Here is a 23893-nt window from a genome sequence, read left to right on the forward strand (position 1 = left end):
CTTCAAATGCGTTTAGGATATAGTATTATAGTACAGAATAACATATATAGGAGAAAAAAGGCTCCCGGGCGGAGATAAGTTAGTTACAGATTGCGCCACCAATTAGGGAGGGTTGTTTTTTAAATATTTTAGCAGTTACCTACTTTTAGGCAGTTTTATTAGGAGGGGAGAGAAGTTATAGCAATTCCTTGGCGGTTTCCTTTCGGTTTCAGGCCAATTAGGTCGGAAATCTATCTTTAGTCGCTCTCTAGGGGCTTTTCATTCACGGGCACAGTCTCTCTTCGTTCACTGTTATTTCTTATTTGTCAATTTACTCACTATGGCAGCAGCAGACAATCATTTTATCAACCAATTTGCAGCGTTAACCACCGATGATCATACTCCGGTGGTGGTGGAAGGGGAAGATCTTATCCCTTGGACTTCTGACATAATAAAAAATGGTGTTGTTTTCGTGCAGAGTTCCAAAAAGATTGATGTAGGGCAGGCAATGGTTCGATTATCTAAGGTCATCCATGGACCAAGCAAGTTTAATTTAACTGAGGTCAAAGATAACACTTTCCTCATCAAGTTTTCGACCTCCACAGAACTTGATTTGGCCATGGAGAGTTCACCTTGGGTTGTTCAAGAGGAACTCATAATCATTCAGAAATGTAGAATTGATACTTCACCGGGCGAACACATATTTGAGTCAGCGTGGTTTTGGGTACAATTTCATGGTATTCCACAAGGGCATCTGAATAGTACGACTGTCAATTGTATGGCCAATGCGCTTGGTCCATACATTACTACAACAGAAGATGATGCAGCCAAATGGAGCGTTTTTGGACGGGCTCGTTTACAACTGAGTTTGAATTCTCCCCTCCCTAAGCGTGTCAATTTGAAATTGTCTCTTTACAAACTGGTTTCAATAGTTCTTAAAATTGGAAAACTTCCTCGCTTTTGCATTTCTTGTGGACTAACGGGACATACTATAAAGTTCTGTCCTACTATGCTTGCTTTTGGGGACTTGCTTAAACACCAATTAACCCCGGATCAGATCAAATTAGTCCATAAAGAGATGACCCCGAAATATGATGAGGCTTTTAAAGTCCCATTCACTAGAAATGTCCACAAGGAACTGGGATCTTATGGAATGGATAGACCTTTTGCTAACCATGATTTGCCTACAAACGATAATTTAGAAGAGGAGGTTGAAAATATGCCTCTAAATAACTATATCAATTCTAACTTTGGAGATCTGTTAACTAATTTATGCCAGGCAAAAAGAAGCAAAATTCAAACTTCGACGGGAGTAACTTCAAAGAATCAAATGGGCTGGATAAGTCAACAAGATGAACTTCCTCGAAAAGAACCTAATTCATCGCACTCAATTGGAGAGCAATCTACTGTCCCGGAATCATATAGCGAAACTCGTTCAAAGAAACATTACAAGCGGACAACCAGGCTTATTGATGGGCCTAGAAAGGTTACCCTAAATAGGTCTACACCCGCAAGTGCACGGGTGTCAAGTTGTAATAAATTCCGGTAAGACCGGTTCGTTCCTCAGAGACTAAGTGAAACCTATTCTAAGACTTGGAAGTAACTTGGTTTTTGGTTTTGATGAGGTTTTGGTAATAAAATAAAATAAATAAAATATTAAAATAAAATTACGGAAAGAAAATAATTACAAATGATACAAGGAACTCAAATGGGGGAGAGCCTAGGGTTTTCTGAATCCGTCTTCCTAACAATTCTAACGACAAATTAATTTTGGTCTGATTAGATAGTTCTTTATATAACTCAGGTTTTTAGTCCATGAACGGTCTAAAAACCCGGAAGATTTTATCGTTAAAATGGTAAAAACTTTAATAAATTGTCGAGAAAATGATTATTACGACTTCATCTAAACCCTAGATAGAAAATTAGTTCTTCATGATAAAGGATGGAAGCTTAAATATATGGAAAAAGGAAAGAAAAGTAGAAAAGTTGGATTTCTTACTGATTTTGTAGCCAAACAGAGCCTTAGGAAGTGATTTCCTTCTGTTTTTCCTGTTTTCTGCCAAACAGACCCTTAGGGAGATCGATTTTCTCGTCTTCCCGGAAACGGATTCCCTGTGGGAAAATTATTTTCTCACCTTCTCCAACTCTCTTTCTCTCTCTAACTTTCTGTTTCTTTTCTCTTAACCTCTTTCTCTCACTATAATCTCTGTTAATCTCTCTCTTTCTCACTTAAAAGAGATACAAAAATCAAAAGTATGAAAGAATGAAGATACTCTCTGTTTTTATTTCAAAACTAAATCTTTACATCTCTCTCTCTCTAACTTTGTAACATCAATCTCTCTCTGTTCTTTGTAATCTCTTTCTCTCTCACTAAGAAACAGAAATAAAAAGAATACAAGAAAAATTGAAAAGAAACAAACTAGAGATGATGATGATTTCTCTCTCTCTCTCTCTATCTCTCTCTGTAATTCTTGTTTAGTTGAGCTCGAGAGGTTGATCCCCCCAACCGAGATGATCCCAGCCGAGATGCTCTTTACATCACTCTCTCTCTCTCTAATATAGTCGGTTTTGGTTGAGCTACCAGAGGAAGACTCTCCAGTCGAGATGGTGATTGTTTTCGACCCCAAACCGAGATGATCCTTCTTGTTCTTTGTTTTTTTGTATTTATAAGAGAAAAGAACTAACAATCTCCAACCGAATACTAACTCCCCAAGGAATTTCTTAGTAAAATCTTCTTATGATTCTCTCTCTAAAACTTTCTAAGAAAGAAAATATGCCCAGCTCATGCCCTCTCTACTATGATCTCTTACCTTCTCTGTTTTAAGAGAAATTAATCTCTTTGTGATATTTTTGACAATCTCTGTTCCAGCTTGCTAAACAATGAACAACTCACATTCTTGCATTATTTTCTCTCTCTAGCTCTAAATATCTCCATCTTTCTTTCTCTTTCTAAACATTGAGAAGAAAGAAAGAAAAAGATTTAATTTCCCTCTCAATATTTCATTTGATCTCATCGAACCCAAGCTTTCTCACTTTCCATGTTGCTGTCGATCACACAAGATCATCACTGAGTCGCCAATCTTTCTTTCTATAATCACTGTCCCTTTCTTTCTCTGTTCAATCCCATCCTCTCATAATATTTATCTCTAATTTCCTTCTCTATATAAATCTTCATATATATCTCTTCAATCACTATCTTTGGAAATCCAATACCCACAAATCTCCCTCGATTTCCAATCTCTCTATTTTATGCAAAACTTCCTATTTTATAAATTATTTCCTTCCCTCTCTTTTATTTATCTCTATCCAACCAGCCAATCTCCATCTATCTCCTTCCTTTCACACCCTCTCTATACTTTCTCTCTCTACTGTAATGTCCCTAAAGATTGAAATTAAAGAAAGAGATTTTGAATAAAGAGGGAATGAAATTGGGAAGTGATGGCGCCCTTCACGTGTATACTGTTAGTGTGGTAAAATCTTTGTTGTTGAGTTGGGTCTATCGAGACTTGATGAGATGCACGTACATGCGTTAGATTCCCTCCCACTTGTTTAGTAGCCGTTAGATCATATCAGCCTACATTTATAACTTGCCTTGTGTTGCTCCAAATAAGATTTTAAAACAAGTCCAGAGTGCCATCCTGAGTATCCCGAAAGTGTACCCAAATATTTAAATTACCGCTGATTATCCGCCACGTGTCGCAGAAGGCTCCATGTTGACTTAACCCAAACTTTGACTCACTATAATTCTCGCACCCGATCTCCGATTGGACTCCCGTTTTCGGCGTTGAGTTCGTCATGGACTCTACTTTCACATGAGCACTAATATTGACCAAAATACCCTTGTCATTAAAATGACCAAAATTCCCCTCAAGTATGTCTTTATCACGATATTTTCGCATTGAACTCCGTAAATGAGACCTGAGAAAGAAAATCAAACAAATCATCAGAGTAACCGCTCGAACGGGACTAACTAACCCGAGTTAAGAGATTCAGATGGGACATTTTCATGTCTCATCACTTATGTCTACGGATCAAACTACTGAAGGGGTACCGGCAACCCAAATGCCGGAGTCATCATGAGTATCTTTGCGTGGAATTGTCGGGGTTTAGGGAACGTCCCGACAAAAGAAACTCGTAACCAGTTCCTAGGAGGGATTAAACCATCGTTGGTTTTTCTCTCTGAAACTCGTTTATCTACTTATGTATCTTTATCTTGTTTCAATAAAAATAACCTTAGTACTTTTCATTATGTTCCTTCTATAGGTCGAAGTGGAGGTTTAATTCTTCATTGGTTACCTACTATCGATGTGACTATCCACTCTTCATCCCAGAACCTTATTCATATTACGGTGGTCTCTCCCTTGTGGGGAGAACCTTGGGACATTTTTTGTATTTATGGGCTTCCTAGGGTCCAAGACAGACTTCCGTTCTGGACCGACTTATTGACCACTTTGCAGGGAATCACAAACCCATACTGCTGTATAGGTGACTTAAATGCCATCTCATCACCTTCAGACAAATGGGGTGGGAGCACTAATAATCCTTTCATGTCTAATTTTCAGAACTTCATACATGAAGCAAATTTGCTGTATTTGGGATTTAATGGGCCGGGATACACATGGACAAATAATAAAGCAATTCACCACCTTATAAAGGAAAGATTGGACAGGGTTCTTTGTGACCCAACTTGGCTACTAAAGTTTCCTGAGGCAGGCGTCTTTCACTTGCCACGCTATAATAGTGATCATGCACCAATATTGTTAAAATTACAAGTGGAGGGTCAAGTATTAAAAACCGTAACTAAATTTGAAGTATACTGGACTCACCATGAAGATTATCGGTCAAAGTTTCAACAAAATTGGAAACAGTCAGTTGGTAATTTTACAGAAAAGTTAAGTCAAGTTCGAGATTCTACAAAACAGTGGAGTAAAAAAGCTTTTGGAATGATAAAAAACAGACTGGCGAGTTTACGGAAAAGATTATCCGAATTCCAAGTTATGTCACCAAATGAGGAAGTTTTACAAATAGAAAGCAAAATTCAGGAGGAAATCATATCCTTAGAAAATATACAGTGTACCAAGGCAGAGCAGCGGGCTAAATCAAAATGGGTTAAAAATGGGGATAGAAATACTAAAGCATTTCATGTGGCTATGTCGATGAGAAGACAAAAAAACAAAATCCATCAACTGACTCTAAGCAATGGTCAAACATCCAGAAATATTGAAGAGATATCAGAGGAATTGATCCAGTATTTTCAGAATTTATTTCAAAGTGAAACGATCCAATCACCTCCAACCGAAATTTTAAATGCATTTAGAGTTTTCTCAACCGAACAAATGAGCTACGTCTCAAGAGTTCCAACATCAGAGGAAATAAAGGCTGTCATAATGGAGATGGGGTCAACTAAAAGCCCTGGTCCAGATGGACTTCCTTGTTTCTTTTTCCAACACAACTGGGACGTAATAGGGACTGAGCTTATCAATTATATTCAGGCAGCATTTGTTTCAGGTTCAATTGACCCATCTCTTAATTTTACGACCATCGCCTTAATTCCAAAGAAGAGAAACCCGAGTATGGCTTCGGAGTTCAGACCTATTTCTCTTTGCAATTCGGTGTATAAATTCATCGCGAAATTAATAGCAAATAGGATCCGACCATTTTTGGAGGATAACATCATGTGGACTCAGAATGCATTTGTCCCAAACAGACAAATCATGGATAATATAGTGATAACTCAGGAACTTTTGCATTCTATGAAAAAATCGAAAGCTAGAAATGGTATTTTTTTCACTCAAAATGGACATGGCAAAAGCCTATGACCGTGTTGAGTGGAATTTTCTAGAGATAGTCCTTAAGGCCTCGGGTTTTAGTGACCCAATACTTAGACTCATTATGTCCTGTATCACTACGGCCAGATTTAATATTCAAGTCAATGGCAAATTGATGGGAGATTTTACGGCCTCTAGAGGCCTTTGACAAGGATGCCCCTTGTCACCTTACCTGTTTATACTAACCTCGTAGTCCCTCTCTCTCTTGATTTCTCATTATGAACATCAGGGAAAATATACAGGATACAAGATTAATCAGGCGAGTCCCAGCATCTCACACTTACTTTTTGCTGACGACCTGATTTTGTTTGGGAAAGCAACAATACAAAACTTAAATACAATAGTACAAATGATGGACCTTTATGCTAGCTTCTCCGGACAGCAGGTAAACTTCTCCAAATCTTCTTTAATCTTTAGTAAAGGGGGTTCGACCAATGTAAAATCAGACTTCATTAGAGTGCTTAAAGCGCCGCTTATGACTGACCAGGCGAAATACCTAGGTGCCCTTATCCTCAAACCCGGAAACAGAATTCAAAGTTACACATGGTTAGTGGATAAATTCAAAAATACTCTTGCTGGGTGGAAAAATAAATTCATAACCCAATCAGGAAAAACAGTCCTCATTAAGTCTGTTTTAGGGTCTTTCTGCACATACCCATGTAGCTACCAAAAGTTACCTACGAATGTGATAACCCAACTAGAAAGAATAGAGAAAAAATTTTGGTGGGATCATACTTCGGCTGATAAGAAAATCCACTTTCTGAAATGGGAGCTTATTACGAGTCCTAAACACAAAGGGGGATTAGGTATTAGGTCGATCCAGGAGGTAAACCAATCTCTCATAGCTAAAATAACTTGGAGATTCATCACCCAACCCCAAGCAATTTGGGTGAAACTCCTTAACTCCAAATACATTAAACAAGATGATTACTGGTCAACCGACACAAAACAATCATCTTCCACTTTCTGGCAGGCTATGAATAAAACTAAACAGACCATTCGACAAAATGTTTTGTGGATTATTGGTGATGGTACTTCGATTAAAATCAGATCGGATCCCTGGATACCAACATTACCTAACCATATCCCTAACATGATTGATAATCTACCTTCAAATGTATTTTGGGTATCAGATCTGACATTGCAGGATACAAACAGCTGGAATATAAATCTTATTTCAACATACTTTTATGCAACAACCACACAGGCTATTGTAAGTATTCAACTCCTACAGACTTATCAAAGAGATAAAATGATTTGGAAACAAACACCAACAGGAAAATTCACAACCAAGTCTTATTATGAGGAAATTAAAATTAACCCAGAACTCCCAGAAGCCATTCAAAATTTTCCATGGAAAAAGTTTTGGAAACAAAGTAAGATGATACCTCGGATTCAAACCTTTATTTGGAAGATCATTCATGATGGATTACCAACACTCAACAATATTGGGAAAAGAGTTATGAATATACCTCAAAATTGTCTACTGTGTGAAGAAGGAGAAATCGAAACAATTCATCATTTGTTTTCAGATTGCCCAAAATTTCAAGAGTTAGTGCGATTATCTGGAATAATGGAGGTAGCAGAGATTAAAATGGATCCTAAAATCTACCTTAAGAAGATCTTATTGGATGAAACAAACAACAACAAAGTCTGGTTTGAGATTACTCACCTGATGTGGGAATGGTGGAAGGAAAGAAATGAAAAATACTTTCGCAACCATAACCCGGATCTAAATCGATGCTGGTGGCGTATGAAGCAAACCATGAGGTATCTCCCAAATTTTAATGAACTCCAACCTTCTAACAATTTCATGCAGGTACAACAATGGTGTCCTCCTTCAACAGGAGAGATAAAAATAAATTTCGACGGCTCGTTTAAACCAGAGGAAGCATCATGCGGTGCCATTGCAAGAGACTCTAATGGAGTCATTTTAGGAACAAAATCGAGAAGAATACAGCCTATTTCTGCCCTAGATAGCGAGATTAATGGCTTCAAAGTTGGGATGGAGTTAGTGGCAGACTTGGGATTGACTGCTTTTATAATTGAGGGAGATGCAAAAGTTGCCCTAGATTTAATCTCGACGGTTGATATGGATGTACCTTGGCGCATCTCAACGGCTGTAAATAACCTATGTATTAGGGTTTCTAACATCCAAGTCACATTCAGCTACTGTCCGAGACATTGTAATTTGGAGGCACACAATTTGGCGGCTTCTGCTCTACTACCGAACTAAAACCAAGTTGTTGTTTTAGCCCTTTAGACGTTAAATTTGCTACATTTTAGTCCTTATATGTTTTACTTTATTGTAATCCGAGGCCGAACAATGTAACTTTATGTTTTGTAAATGAACTTTTGCTCAAAAAAAAAAATGTGTTTAGGATATTTTGCCTGCAGACTCAGTGTTTTTAAATGTCTACAAGATATTTTATCTATGAAAAAAAAGGCTAGAAGCATCTGCAAGATATTTTCTCTATTAATGTCTACCATTGTATCTATTCCCAGTCCGTACAATAAGTTGATAAATTAAGATGATAAACTATAACACAGAGTGAATTAAAACCAAAATCTCTCTCTAAGAGCATCTCCAATGCAAAACTAAAAAAAACTCAAAGTGTCCTATGTGTCAAGGCTCAATTGAGTTTATCTTTCCTAGATGTCAATATTGAGATCGCCAATTCAAAATACATCTCCAATGCAACCTTTCTAAAAATTTAAAAATAACTCAAGGTGTCATTTCCTAGATGGCTAGATTTGCTTTTAATATTGAGTGGCCAATTGAGATCCTCAGAAGAATCTCAAATATTTAGTTTCTTCTTGAAATATCTTAACATTAAATGATGCCACATCATTTTGAGATCCAAATTGAGTGTTGCATTGGAGAAAGATTTTGTAAAAACCTCAAAAAATCTTAGGTGACACTCTGAATTTCAATTTTTCAATTTGAGTGTTGCATTCCTTCAACAAAAGAAAAAGAAAATTTGAGTGTTGCATTGGAGAAGCTCTAACGGCAAGTTTACATGCGCCTCCCTCAAAACAAATTTGGGACTTGGGAAGGAGTTTTTGCTGCAAGGATGCGCTTTTGACACTTACCAGTGGCGCTCATAAAACTTCCCCTCTCTTATACTATCCTTCAAACTAGACGCCTAAAGACAAAGAAACATTTTAGCTTCATCTCTCTCATCTACTTTCTGAAACGCCTAAACTCATCTCTCTCTCTCTCTCTCTCTCTCTCTCTCTCTCTCTCTCTCTATCTGGTACATCGAATCTGTGCTTCGCGAAGAAACCATGGCAGCAGAGCCTGCTAGATCTGCTGGTCCGGCCGATTCTTATATCGGTAGTCTGATCAGCTTGACATCTAAGTATGAAATCCGGTACGAAGGTGTTCTTTACAACATCAACACTGAAGAATCCAGCATTGGATTAAGAAATGGTACTCTCTAGGTTCTTTTCTCCTCGATTTTTTCTTCTCGATGTTCATAGTTTTTGAAATCTAGGGTTGTTTAGTAATTGACACAACGTTTCGTTACTTTCTAGGGAATTTAGGTTTTCGTAATAGTTTCTGACTTTGACCAACTTCAGATGAAGGAAAATCGGTTCTTTGCTTCCGTACAGATACAATTTTTCTAAGAACTCAATACCAGATTTTGCTTATTTTTGGTGATTTGTTGATCTTTGACATGTACTTATGTAACAGCATCTGGAAAGGGTTTCCTGGTGATATCAAAATTCAATTTATTAGATTAAGGACGAGTCCAAATGACGCATAAAAGTTCATATCTTTCCCTATTCATCATCAAAATTGTTGTTGACCTAGAGTTATTATAATAGTAAAGAGGAATAGTACAAATCGTACTGAAAAAGAAGTGAACAATTATAAATGGACACTTCAAATGGTCAATAACGAGTTTAGTCACCTTGTTTAGCTAATCACTTCATGTCTCATGTTTAATTCATCAAATATCCTAATGTTCTTGGTCATTTTGATCGTTATGTTCTGTTGAAAAAAATGATGAACTATTCTATTGCTGGTCCTAATTTCGAGATCTTGTGTTTGCAGTAAGATCATTTGGAACAGAAGGAAGAAAGAAGGATGGTCCACAAGTCCCTCCCAGTGAAAAGGTTTATGAGTACATACTCTTCCGTGGAAGTGACATAAAGGTATGACATACACTTGAAATACATAACCTCCAAAAAAAACGAGACAAATGAATGGAGAGTGGAAGCTAACCATTTTATGTTGGTAAATGCTGATATAGGACTACGGGTTTCCCTGTTAACGACAGTCGTACTATCTAGGATTTAAGTAAATGAAAAGTCGGAGGGCCACGTTATTTTCTCCTATGTTCCTTCGTAAACTTTGTAAATGAATTATTTGTTACCCGATCAAGAAACTGAAGACGCAATTCCGCTAGGAATTATGTCTCAACAGTTTTCTAGAGTTTTGGAGTTCACATTGGTTGTGGGAGGGGTGGTGGTGGTCACTTGACAGTGTGAGGGAAAGCCTCACGTCTTGAGCAAGCTTTTGGGGTGAGAGGCCCAAGACCAGTTGGCCTCAAGGAAAGCCCACAACCTCGCCCACATAATCTTTCATGTTTGAGGAGCAAACTGTGAAGATGTTAAGTGCCATTGTCACTCCCTATTCTACACGATTTAAGCATGATAGATGATAATGTATCATCTTTAAAACACATTATGTTAAAACCCCCTTGAGAGGTAGTTGAAGGGAACTTTTGGAATAATAATATATAGGATAACTAGTTGCAGTTTATGGCAATATTGTTATGAAACATTATAGGTGATTGTATCACTTAAAGCTAGAAATAATTGTTCTCCATCCTCAACTTTGCTTTCAAATGCTGGTATATGTTTAATAATTATATATTTCGGTTTTCAATTATTTTTTATGTAAATTAGTTTCTGTTTTCATTAGTATAAGGGTTACGATCCACTAGCAATCCACCTCTACTGCATGTACAAGTAAAACAAGGGGTTGAATCTGTTTCTTTTGTATGTGGTTTCAGGATTTACAGGTTAAATCATCACCACCTGTTCAGGCTCCACAACCCATTCACCATGACCCTGCTATTATCCAGGTTTGTGATGTCTGACATCCTTGATGCTTAAGAATAACTTTGAATTGAAGATTGTAAAAAACTTATTTGTTCAATTATTCTTTGTTTTATGTAGTCTCACTATCCACAGCCCGCAGCTGCATCTACAACGTTTCCTTCTGCTGTTAGTGGGACAACGAATCTTAGTTCGCATACATCACAAATAGGACTCTCTGGGGATTCAACTTTCCAAGGTGCTATGCCTTTACATCAACCTGGAGGAAGCTTAGGGTCTTGGGGACCACCTTCTCTCCCCCCAAGTGTTAATGGTAATGGCCTTGCCATGCCACCTATGTACTGGCAGGGTTTCTATGCTCCTCAAAGTGGGCATCCTCATTTGCAGCAGCAATCTCTGCTTCGACCATCACCTGGCATGTCGATGGCTCAGTCGGGGCAGCAGCCTTTGCAATATCCGGGTATCAACTCATCTTTACCAGCAGGATCTTTAACCATGCCTACCCCAAACTTTCCTACTTCGACCTTACCAGAAGTTGACTCTTACTTACTACAACCTGGTAGCAGCCATTCACCAAACCTATTCTCCACTTCTGTACCATCTACTTTACCATCAACTGTTTCGCCTGCTGAGTATGCTTCTTTAGTTTCTGAAAAATCAGCGAATGCATTACCCAATAAGATTCCTACTGGTTTTCCTACAACAATGGGTGCTAGCGTGCCTTCGGTAACTCCCTTGACGACCCCCATTTTGGATGTAAATGCTATTGCCCCTCCGACTTCTGACAAAACCAAGGGTGTTTCTGGTTTATCTTTGTTGGATCAAACCTCAAGTCCTCTTTTGGATATAAATTCTACTGTATCTCTAACTTCTGACAAAGCTAAGACTGTTCCTACCTCAAATAATGCTGAAACATCAGCACCTTCCTTGGTGACCCCGAGCCAGCTTTTGCAACCTGGACCAAGAACAGTTTCCTCATTGGTGTCTTCAGAACTAGGCCATAAAGAAGTAGAAGTTGTTCAAGCATCATCATCATCAGAGAAACCTCGAGCTTCAGAAGATACGCAACCACCAATATTGCCATTACCTTCACGGCCTGAACAAAAGGTACTGCCATAATCCACATCTGAATTTGAGGCTGGCCAGTTTGTGGTTTCTGTATATTATATGGTAAACTGACGAAATTATCTTTGGCAGCAGATCTTTCATGCTTTTAGGAAGGTTGGTTATATTATATACTGTTAGTTGTTTCTTTAGTTACAAACTTTTACACCTTACACTGGAAATAGAAAAGAAAAAGGGAAAAAAAGAAAAATACTACATTCCTATGCCGAGGTGAATGAGCAAGTATTGTCAGTTCTGATCCACGTCTTGGTATATGACTATCAAATTTGTTGCCACTTAGTGCTTGCTAATACTATTAATCCTTGCTTTCCTTCTTCTATCCTCTAATTCTGTTTTCATCTTTGAATTCATAGTAATCTGGTTCTTCCTACTAAGTACTACCATAGGTTGAAACTTTAAAAGTAACGTACAGTTGGACACCCATGGTGTCTTGTAGATTGTAACATAATAGCATACACTACGTTACATGCACTACTATTTTATAATAACATAAATGCTCGCGACTATCATGGTGTCTTGTGGATATGTTCGGTCTTTGTCCGAATGTATCTTTTGTTTGCTAACTGTTAAGGAAGTTTGCGTTCCTCAACTCGTCAGAATGAGATTTAACACTTTCATGGAACTGCAGTTACACCACAAGATCAATGTAGTTAAGTAATTTGAGGCTGCCTCCCACAGTTTCAGCACTGTGTAACTATATTCACCTTTCATGTTGAAAAGTTTTCTTTCTGTAAGTAATTTTTGTAATGCTTTCTAGATCGCTGATCCCCTCAAATTTTGCTAATCAATGCTGATTACATACCAAGAAGGAAACAAAAAGTATTGCATGGTTATGAAGTCCAACAAAATATAATGACTTTTCTAGACTAAATATCTGCTCCCATATACAGAACAGTTTGGGACAGCTAATGAAGTACTTTAGATACCACAGTTAGCAAATACTGAACTATCTAAAAGTTGCTTGAATAGCCACATCAGGCGTTGGATCCACATTGGCATTATTGCTGATTTTTAACATTGGCGGGGGAAAAGGTAGCTCACCTGGTACCTTAAATGTATGTCGATTGTGGATATGTGAATGGCAAGAAAGCTTCGAGATGAGTTTCTTAATATCGACTCACATCTTGCTAACATATGTTACACTCCCTTCCAACTAATGAACGGGCCAATTACTAACCTTCCATTCCTGTTAAGTTACTATATTTCCCATGCTCGTCGTATCCAAAGACCGTATTGAGCTACTAGTTAAGCGGGGAAGCGTATTGATTCATGCAATACATTAAAAGTGGTAACTCTTTATAGAATTTTTGGAGTGGTAGATACTCTGATATTTCTGTTGTGTGCAAGGATACTCTTGTTGATTATCAGTCACTTGATGAGGAATAATGTGAGGTTTTTATGTGCATCTTGTTTGAATTTCCACATGATTCTGTTAGAGCCCGACCATTAAATATCACTCTAGGTTAATGATTTAATGTATTAAGAAGGTTGGTACAAAGTAAAGTAGTGTCATTATAGTAAGTGAAATTAGAGGACCTAATAACTACGACATGAAATTACCGTCTAAGGTAGTTTCGAATATAGAAAAGGGTCCAGCTACCTTCCAATTAATGAGTGGAGTCAACTCTTGCTTTTTTACTCGAGCCTTTCTTTTATACCTTATTGAGAAATTGCTGAAGATTGTGCGTACTGAAATTAGAGGACCTAATAACTACGACTTAGGCTACTCCCTAGCTGATCCCAACTGCTTAACGCCATATCTTTGCAATTTCCGCTCGCCGTATCTGACACCTTTACAAGTGTTCATTGTCAGCCAATAATATTGTCCGTGTTGCATTTATATTAATAAATCCTGTTCCATTTTAAAAGTGAAATTTCCATAAAAGTTTGAGTTTTCTTTTAGAGGATGTGACATATTAAACTACTATTGCCAGTATTGAGTATATAATGGAAGTTGTATTAATTATTGAATGATTACCTATTTGGGTTTTGGACTGACTGTTGCGTCCAAGACAAGCAATTAAATTCTAAACCTATTAATTTAGTCGCGCTTGGTTTTAATCCCATTTGCGTCACATTTAGTAGCAGAGTCTCGTTCCTGCCCTATTTGCGTTTTGTAGGTGAGTTTCCCTTCTCGCCATATAGATATCTCGCCCTTAGATCAAGATTTTGAAAATGTCATAGATGAAGAAAAGAGAAGGAAAAATGCCTTTTCTCTTCAGGCTAAACCTCTTTTCGCCCTGCCAATTTCTTGCTTTGTTCTTGGTTGAAAGAGAAGAGCGGGCTGGCCATTCTCCGTTCACACGGTTTTCAAAGCGGAGGAGGCAGTGTGGGCAGCAGGTACCACAAGCCCTCGCTGTGTAGCCGCTAACCCCAAGTATAAAGCACATGCAGTTTCAGTTTTATTTCTAAGGTCCTTGCTAGTTTAGTTGTCGAATTAGATACTTCGGTCGTGGAAGCATTTTAATAGATAGGAACAGTTTTCAAGTAATGCCGTTGCAGATTTCTCTGATTGATAGTCCATCAGTTCAGTTGGCTTGTTCTAACTGATTTTGTTAGATTTCTTTACATTCTTGATGTTGTATCTTAAGCTTCTTAGCTGGTTAGACTTTCTAACCTGGTCTGCTATTTGCTGTAGTGATATATCCATCGTGCTTTCTGTGAACTTTTAATAGTTTGAGCTCCTCTTTAATCTTTATATACCGGGAATATGTACTTCTAAAATTATGGGATATTGGTAAAATGTCTGATTAATAGTTTGGACCATGACTCCTTTCTAACTGTTTTTCATCTTCTATGTTTCATTGTTTAGGTGAATTCGGCGCCTCATTATCACAATTACCACAATCAGAACTATAGGGGGCGTGGAAGAGGAAGAAGAAATGGGGTAAATTTTTTTCGCTTTACTTCTTTGCCAGATTGTATTGGACGTTCTAGGACTTCTACTAACATAACAATTGACTCAAAACATCTTGGAAAAGATAAAAACAATGCGTAAAATTACTTGCCAAAACAATTTAGTAAGGTCTGTTGCTGTCGGGTGAGTACCGTTTTTTAGTTCTCTTGAATTTAAATCATCTTACAAATATTGCGAGGCCATATGATCTCTCAGTGATCTTGGACAAGAATTGGGTAATTGAATTGCATATGCATTAGAAGATGTTTTAGTAGTTGGTTTAGGATGTTAAATTATTTAAGCCTAAAATTCTGCATCTTGTTTCAGAATTAGGATTTTTGTAAAATGAAGGGGACACCGATGTGCAAGAGCCCATTGATGTAGTCAGAGTTGGTACGATGTCTAGATGAGAGATATCATGAATTTAGTTCTGTGCTAGAAATTGTGTGAGGCGAAGACCGAGGTTCAACCATAATCAACTGAACAACCTATTGCTTCTTTTCATGAAATTAAGACAAGAACTCATTCCTAGTTCGGCAGTTCCTACATATATAATTTATGTTTCATTTATGATTTTATCTACATTTTGCCAACTCTGATTACGTCAAGGTTGTCAAATGTGAAGAACAGCGAAAGGCGAAGGAGCTCAAAATTAAGGGGTCAGGGTGGGTAGAGGTGGTGGGCAACCGTGTTACACAAACACACGCATATGTGCTTATACTTCATTTGATATCATTGAACATTGCTATTTATTATATATTATACATAAAAGTTAGTCATCTAAAACAACAGATTAATAATACAACAATATTAATTGAATCCTTGATTGACCAAGTTCTTATATATTACTATATATTACGTCATGAACACACATTCAACACCATATATCCTTGATATACACATGCTGTCTCTGATTTTGAGAGCTACCCATAATTCTACTCATTTTTCCTTTTAATGTAGTTTGATAACATCAGACACTGACCTTCCGCATTTACAGATTTTAGGTGCACCAACTAAATTTACTGAAGATTTTGATTTCACCGCTATGAATGAAAAATTCAACAAGGACGAAGTATGGGGTGATCTTGGTAAAAGTGAAAAAGCTCAGCTAAACGACAACGGAGGGGACGAAAACGACGATGTATACTCTGCTGAATCATCTGAACATGATTCTAAGGTTCGGCTCTCAAATTGGTCAATGTTAGAGTTAAACGTTTTCTTAAACCTCGTACCCCAAATTCCCTCTTGTTTGCTGTTCTAGCTTATGATTGTTGTTTCCTTCTGTTTCCTTTTGTAGCCTGTTTATGTTAAGGACGACTTTTTTGATTCGATTTCTTCCAATGCACTTGACAATGAAAGGAGGAATGGGAGGGGCAGATTTTCTGAGCAAATGAAATTAGATACAGAGGTAATATATGTTAAAATGCTGTACTTTTTCCTTCAGAATTGCGACTATGTTCCCTCGAAATGATGTACAAACTTATAGTTGGTTCATGGAAGGTTAACCATGAATTTGTTTACAGACTTTTGGCAATTTTCCAAGGCAGAATCATTATTACCATCATCGAGGTGGTCGAGGTTCAGGTCGTGGTGGACGTTCATGGGGTTCTTATAACGGAAGGGGGTATGGCTATGGTGGAAGGGGTCGTGGTCAGAACATGCCGAATCGTGACAATTAATAGTTTTTGTTTATCGAACTTCTCCAAAAATTACTCTCCGGATTTTAGGATAAAGATATGAAGGGTTTTAGTTGATGTTTGTTTGCACCTGTTTAAGTCTTTACTTGGGAATAAGTAAAGCCCCAAAAGCTAGGAGGAAATCTTTATTAAACCTCTTATAGCTTTCTGTAAACTTATGTTTTTGGTGTTTAGATTACCTGTAGTTTAGAAACTTATCTGTGGTTTGTGGTCAATTTCTCCTAGACAGAAATGTTTAGACAAGTAATATTTGGTAAGAGAAAATTGTTGTTTTAAGTTTAAATTTTTTTTCGTTTACAATGTTTTAGGTTTAATGACTTTATAATGTATTGAGTAAGGTTTGAGTGATTGTAGTATTTGTCTTGAGCAATGAAACATTCGCTTAAAGGTGAATGCTACAATCATGATATCACTTAAGACGGTAGACTGTAGTTGATATTTGTTTGTCCATTTTAGACAAGTTTTAGAGGCCCGGCTGATAAGTGTCATTGGTGCCCCTTGTACCTCTGTGATTTGGTAAATCTAGTACCCATGTTACTTGGTAAGTCTTGTTCATTTGGTTATTTGCACTCCTAATTCGGTGGTATCGGTCGAGTTTTGTTACAAAATTCAGTTTAAGGTCTATCGAGTTCAACTCCAATATTTCGAGTTGAAATTGGTGATCTTTAGCTGAGTTTTATTACACAATTTGGTTTAAGGGTAACTAAATTCAACACCAATACTTTAGAGTTATTTTTTTTTGATGAGAGACCAATACTTCAGAGTTGAAATTAGAGTTTTATCAGGTGGACTTGGATTAGAAATTTGAAGCCTTTTTATTCTAGGATTTTAAGGAGAGGAAGAAGAAGAAAGATTTTTTTTTTGTTTTTTGAATTAAGGTCATTGGCCGACGAATTTTCGTTAGAGAAGGAATATGGGCGTTAGCTCTAACCACACTTGGTCAGTTTGTTTTGATCAAGTAGGTTCGATTCTTGAAGGATGCACTTGTAACGTCCAGTTCAATTTCTGTTCACATAATTTATACATATAGCTCACCCTTAGAGCTTATGGGGCACTCCACTCGCTGGAAGCAGACCCATTTGGGCACCAAGCAGTCGACTCTTCGTCGCCAATAAACAGGCCCGCTAGGATGCTCTCTTGGATTGGGTATGGGATAGGAGGCCTTGGGTGAAAAAGCTCATTGCAACCATTTTAAACATTGTCTCTAAAATTTCCTCCCAATAAAACTACCCAAACATAACATCCAACAACTCTCCACGTGTAATATTCTGATATTACGTGGCAAAAAAGGGTAATTACGTGGTAGTAGCCTGCTGCTAGTGAGACACTAGGACCCAACTTATCAAGAAGGATCAAATTAATCATATCTAATCAACGTTTGCTGACTTGAGACAATGTCTATAGGTTCTGACCGTCAGATCAAGGGTGCGATCCTGATCATTATTGGTCACTTCTTTCCACGACTCGTTTATGAAGCTGGACGATGAGAATAGACCATTATTAGGAAAGACGTGTGGATCACCATGATGATAGCAGGCAAGATTAACCCTTGAAGTTGGTGAAGATATGGAACCCTGATCACATGACAGGATGCATAAACAATAAAACAATCATTACAAAAAGAGACAATGAGTTTCTTTGACACAACTAATTCTTATACACGTTGTAAAGTAACTTCGTGGTGAGATAGAGGGTGGTGCTCTTCTTAAAAAGTTAAGCACCCTCTTCTAGTGAGGCGTTTAAAGTCGTAAGATTAAGGTGTGCAAAAGTGAACAGTATCCTTAGTAGTTTAGGTGTTGTAAAAAAATCCCACATCGGTAGTGAGACAGATTTTAGTGCTTCTTTTAAGAAGTTAAACATACTTTCCTAGTGAAGCCTTTTAAAATCTTGAGGTCCATGTGTGGCAAAGCGGACTAGCATCCCAGAAAGCTGGTCCGCACCATCCTATGACAAGATATGTTTTATAATATAGAATCCAGAGGATAGACACAAAAAGCAATAAATGGAAATCATTCTAATAATACCTTATATAATGTATAGAATAAAAAAGCGGCAACACTTATAATTCTCCCTCAATCTAATTGAAAATAATTTATAATTAAAAAACAAATTAGACTAGTCTTAATTCAGATGATGGAACAAAAAAAAAACAGGAAATCGAAAGCATTCTAGTATGTATGGAATACAGAATCAAGAACATTCAAGTATGTATTGAATATAGTCAAGAGCTTTCAAGTGTATTTAGAATCTATCGAAATCATTCGATTGAATCTAGAACTTTGAATCAGAAGTGATGATCATGATCCAAAACATGGTCATCAATTGACTACGGTCAATGACTCAAGAGAAGACTAAAAGCCCGACGGGCCAACCCGCATCAAGTCAACAGGAAGGTGAAGCTGAAGGAGGTCTACTCTGAGTTTATTAGTAAATCAATCGAAAATACTTTCGTTCCGAATTAGCATAGAAAGACTAAGGAAGACAACAATTCAACATCTTTCGTATTTCTAACTAATAGTGTTTGTTATCTAGAACAAATGCTTCGTAGTGCCGAATCTCTCTATCAATTTAAGATTGGAAAGAGGAATTGTAATCCTTTCAGAGTTTTCTGATTTATTACTTTAAAGTCAACGCACTTCTTGATGAACAAAAAACCCAGAATATGTTTAATTTGGAAATCAGATAAATGAAAAAAAGAAAATAAAATCGAAGGATTTGCAAAAGAATAATGTTAGTCGAGATGAGAATAGATTCTCTAGATTTAAGACATTTTACACCATGTAATAATACCAACAATTCGGGTATGCCTTCGGGATACAACGACTATCCCTTTCAGGATTATGACGGTACTTCACAGTTCTGAAAGTGAGCAAACTTTCGAAAGTAATACGAGCTTCTTGATTGCTTTGACTTGATCTTCTAGACGCTAAAGTGCTTGTAATTTCACCCGAATGCTTCTTTCTTCGAATTCTGGAGACATTAGAATATTTCTAAAATCAGAATTTTATCCAAACGCACTTGGAATTACTAAATTCAGAAGAAAATAAGAAAATGAATTTAGAATCAATATTGGAGTTGATTTGATTTCTTTATCTAAGAATCAAATAAACAGATTCACTTGTCCACCCGTATGGATAGCATCTAAAATAACGATGATATTCCAATAACAGAATGTTAACCTCTTTGCCGTTTTTCTATGAGTTCAACCTTACTAACAGACAGTTTCAAAGGCGCTCCTTGTAAGTGTTGTGGACGCCTCCCTCAAAACAAATTTGGTAGGAAGTTTGTAAAGAAAAGAGGCCCTTATAAAACTTACATTTATATGTTAGATTAAATCTTAAAATAATAAATAAATCCCATACCCCAAACCATTAAATAAGGAGATAGAATTGGACAAGTGGTGGGGTATGAATAACACCCTTCTACTAAAAATGAGAACAAATTGCTATACTTCCATGAAGTCATAACAAAAAAGAAGTCATCATCACAATATAATTAGAACCTTTTTATATTCAACCAAGACTAGAGAGAGAGAAGGGTTTTCAAACCCTAATAAAGTCAAATATTGGGGGTGAGAATATTAGTGGAATAGATCAAGGAGGGGATGAAGAAAATAGTAGTAGTGGTTGAAGAAGTAGAGGCAGCTAAAACTGCTCTTCAATGGGCTCTTCATAATCTTCTTAGTTATGGTGATCTTATTATCCTTCTTCATATCTTCCCATTTACCAAATCATCATCTTCATCAAGAAACATCAAGACCAACAAGAAAAGGGTCTTAAGATTAAAGGGATTTGAGTTAGCCCTCTCCTTCAAAGATATCTGTGATTCTATCTTTGGTGTAAGCTTTCTATTTAACTCATATATCTTCTTAATTCATTTACCCTTAATCTAATATGGGTGACCTATATATCTAATATGTTAATTCTTACAGATAAAAGTGCATATAATTGTAAAAGAAGGTGATCAAGATGGTATTACGATTGCATCGATGGTTCGAGAGATCGGAGCATCATCGTTGGTTGCCGGACTCCATGATAGAAGCTTCCTTCATAGGTACTTAAGATTGGATTTTATATGATTTTAAGAAAAACTCAATGTTTAATTAATCTCTTGATTAAATGTATATTAAGAGATGATATAATCATTTTAGGATACACAATTAAGTTGACTTATATCTAAATCTTGAAACTTAATATATTTGATCACAATGTCTACAATATTAAATTATGTTGTTTTTTAATGATTTTTGTCTAGGTTGGCCATTTCAAATACCACCATTAACTGCAGAATTCTTGCCATTAAGCAATCAATGACAATAACATCTTCTTCATTAAGTGACAACTTGACAAATTTTAATTTTTCCCAAATTGAGATAAGTAGAATAAGGTGAGAATTTCAATTAATTTATTCAATTTTTGTTAATGAATTTTGTTTTATTTTTATATAATTTTGTAAATATTTTTTGTAGTGCTCCTTGTGTCCCTCCACCAAAAATTCCATATCAAATTTTACCAAGTCCTTTCAGAATAATATGGAGATCAAAGAGGAGGAGGGGAAGAGAGACCACTTAAGAAAAATTGAGGGCCTACTGGGCCTTGGGCCTCAACTCATGGGCCAAAAAGTTAACACCAAATGACATCAGTTCCAATTGGTTTTTGTGAATAATGAGAATTTGTTAAGATAAAGCCAAGGTCAGGATTTGTTCATATGTGAAGAGAGAGAGAGAGAGAGAGAGAGAGAGAGAGAGAAAGTATAAATGGGTTAATTCATTTTTTTTGTTTATATTGTCAATATTGTTGAGGTTTTGTGTTAATTTCGTTATTTGGAACTTTCTTGTTCTCTTATTCACAAGTTGGATGGAAAAGGTTGATTGGGACATCCACAACTGCTCCTCTGTAAACAGCCAATGTCGTTTTCAATTATTTACATTTTTCTTTTTTGTATAATCGAGAAGTTCTAGCTGGGCACTCTTTCCACGGGGTGCTTCTATAGGCGTCCAACTTTATTGCTCTAGGTCCCAGGAAGAACTGATTGAGTCAGGTGGATCCGGTGTAAAAGAGTTTTTGTGGGATCTTCTCTTCTTTTACCTTATTCATCCAAAACCTAAGATCGAAAAACTTCCATCACTAAACACCTTCCCTACTGGCATCATTCGATAACAGCGTCGACCGTCTAACACTCTCTAGTCAATACTAACACCCTGGTCATATCGAGTTTGAGCATCGATCTGTCTACAAAGAGGTATGCCAAATTTGAGGACCCATTGTATCACTTTTGATCGAGTTATATATAATTATTTAGGGTTAGGGTCACGTTGAACTGGTACTAGTCAGTCCAACAACTATTCATAGTAAATGGTTTTACCTTCAAAAAGCACACAGACTGGTTGATCCGAGCCCCCAAAATGGGGACGATCCGGAAGGACTTTGGTTGTCGAATCTAACCCACCGAATCATCCAGTAATTTTTTTTCTTGGTGCAGCTCTTTGGTTTAATAAATCTTCATTTCTTGCGCTAAGTCTTTGGGCCCTTGGAATTTTGGTGTTTTACATAAAGAGTGTTGATGTCAAAATTTGTCACTCTAATATTAGTCAGAATAAAGAAGACTTGATGCTGGATCACGTCTTGATGAGTGAATCTGCTCCGTCAATTCCCGCTATGATCAATCCTGTTACCGCTCCTGCTCCTGAAACATGAGGGGAAACCTACAAGGAGCTTAAAAACCTCTCCGATGCTGAAGACAATCATATTCCCCTTGTAGTTAAATGATGGAGTATTGAATGAACTTTGGAGTTCGTACCTCTTTTAAGGTGATTTGATGCCCTTTTATAGGATGCTTTGACCGGCTGTTGATAGACGGATCATGAAGCGGTTGAGATCCACCTTCTGGGATTGAGTACTCTTTCGTAGTTACAAGATTTAAAGTTTCCCTTTGGAGTTATCTCATATCTTTGATATTTAGGACTTCGTTTGTTTTAGGATTCTCTATCTTTCCAAGTTGATAGATTCTCTAGGAGATGCTTCTTCCTTAAAGACTCTTGAAACCCAAGTTAAGTAAATACTTGAGATCTTGACCGTCTGAGATCTTTGATTAGATTCGGGATTAAGTCGGTAAGCATGAGGCAAGCTTCTACCTTCCCATGTTTCGGGCTTAAGGTATCGACCTTTGCTTATGTGGAATTCCCTAGTCTTCTCGCAAATCCCAGGGCAAAAACCTGGTTGTATTTGAGTCAGGACAGGGCTTAAGGCGTCTAGGATAATCGTGCCGACCCCACAGTTTTAAGCTTGAGTGGTAAACCTCCTTCGAATTCGACATTCCTGTTGACTCGACGTGGGTTGACCCGCTGGGCTTTTGGTCTTCTTTTGACTCATTGACCGTAGTCAACTGATGACCATTGTTTAGATCATCACGAGTCTCGCCATTCCTTAGTCGAAAGTAAAGAAACTAAGGAGTAGAAGAACTTATAAATCTTTCACTTGGCTTTCTCTTGTGTGTGTGAACCACACGTGAATTATGATGCCGCAATAAATAACTTAAATAAATAAATCTTGAACTTTCGAATATACATGAAACTGGGCTATGAGTGAAACCCAGTTTTTCCTGTGTGACTTTAATATTATAACAATGCTGCTTGCTAGATCTGCGTTGTAGGGCTCTTTCTCCAAGACTGTATTGCCAAATTGTTTTCCCAAGCTTGATTTTCACCGAGCTTGTCTGCGTGTCCATTCACATGCGCGATCATTAACAACTTTGCTTCAAAGGGCGAGTTTTATTCCTTTATTCTTTGATCTTATGATGTCAAACATTTGGTCTTCTGATCACGCATTTTCTAAGCTTATCCTTTGGGTCACTGATAAAAATACCTTCCCTGTCAGGCGTGGAACGCGTGTCTTCCTTCTGTTGGGGTATGACTTTAGTCGTTTCTTGTCACATTAATGCTATGTCTGACTCGGTCAAGGATCCGCCGCGATTTATGATGGAGCATTCATGCCTTGGTCAATTCCCGAGGCACCTCTGTTCTTAAGCGCTTCTGTCGAAGCCGTTACTCTTCATATTCTCTCTATTAATAACGTGTTTGACATTTGTTTTCTTCACAAACAACTTTTCATAAGTTGTTTTATCTTCAGAATTTCTCTTCAAGTCTTTTGACTTCTTTGAGTTTAGAGATGAGACTTCTATTTGATTTTTGCGTTTGGGATGTTTGTTCTTCATACTTTTTGTAATAGTGATGTTGAAGGGGAGCACTTATTATAATAATGATGTTGACCCAGGATGCCATTTGGGATCTTTTCACCGGG

General features: G+C 37.2%; 3 protein-coding genes across 3 annotated transcripts; all 3 read left to right on the forward strand.

Moving 5' to 3' along the window:
- Positions 1 to 319: 319 nt before the first annotated feature.
- On the forward strand, positions 320 to 8043 carry LOC147543291 (uncharacterized). The gene is made up of 4 exons (XM_086635408.1): positions 320 to 1465; positions 4437 to 5757; positions 6941 to 7020; positions 7627 to 8043. Exons 1-4 carry the CDS (start codon positions 320 to 322, stop codon positions 8041 to 8043), a joined length of 2964 nt encoding a protein of 987 aa, XP_086491534.1.
- A 520-nt stretch (positions 8044 to 8563) lies between these two features.
- On the forward strand, positions 8564 to 16878 carry LOC147543292 (protein decapping 5-like). Its single transcript, XM_086632521.1, has 8 exons — positions 8564 to 9240; positions 9868 to 9968; positions 10832 to 10903; positions 10998 to 11984; positions 14815 to 14889; positions 15896 to 16075; positions 16196 to 16306; positions 16422 to 16878. The coding sequence occupies exons 1-8, from the start codon at positions 9096 to 9098 to the stop codon at positions 16575 to 16577; spliced, it is 1827 nt and encodes a 608-aa protein (XP_086488647.1). The 5' UTR covers positions 8564 to 9095; the 3' UTR covers positions 16578 to 16878.
- A 3116-nt stretch (positions 16879 to 19994) lies between these two features.
- Positions 19995 to 21538, forward strand: LOC147543293 (Adenine nucleotide alpha hydrolases-like superfamily protein). The gene is made up of 4 exons (XM_086634664.1): positions 19995 to 20433; positions 20527 to 20648; positions 20850 to 20981; positions 21064 to 21538. The coding sequence occupies exons 1-4, from the start codon at positions 20200 to 20202 to the stop codon at positions 21164 to 21166; spliced, it is 591 nt and encodes a 196-aa protein (XP_086490790.1). The 5' UTR covers positions 19995 to 20199; the 3' UTR covers positions 21167 to 21538.
- Positions 21539 to 23893: the final 2355 nt, after the last annotated feature.

Source organism: Eschscholzia californica, unplaced genomic scaffold (genome assembly GCF_041429995.1).
Source record: "Eschscholzia californica isolate CP2 unplaced genomic scaffold, dmEscCali1.0.p SCAF_4, whole genome shotgun sequence".
In the NCBI taxonomy this organism is placed as follows: Eukaryota; Viridiplantae; Streptophyta; class Magnoliopsida; order Ranunculales; family Papaveraceae; genus Eschscholzia; species Eschscholzia californica.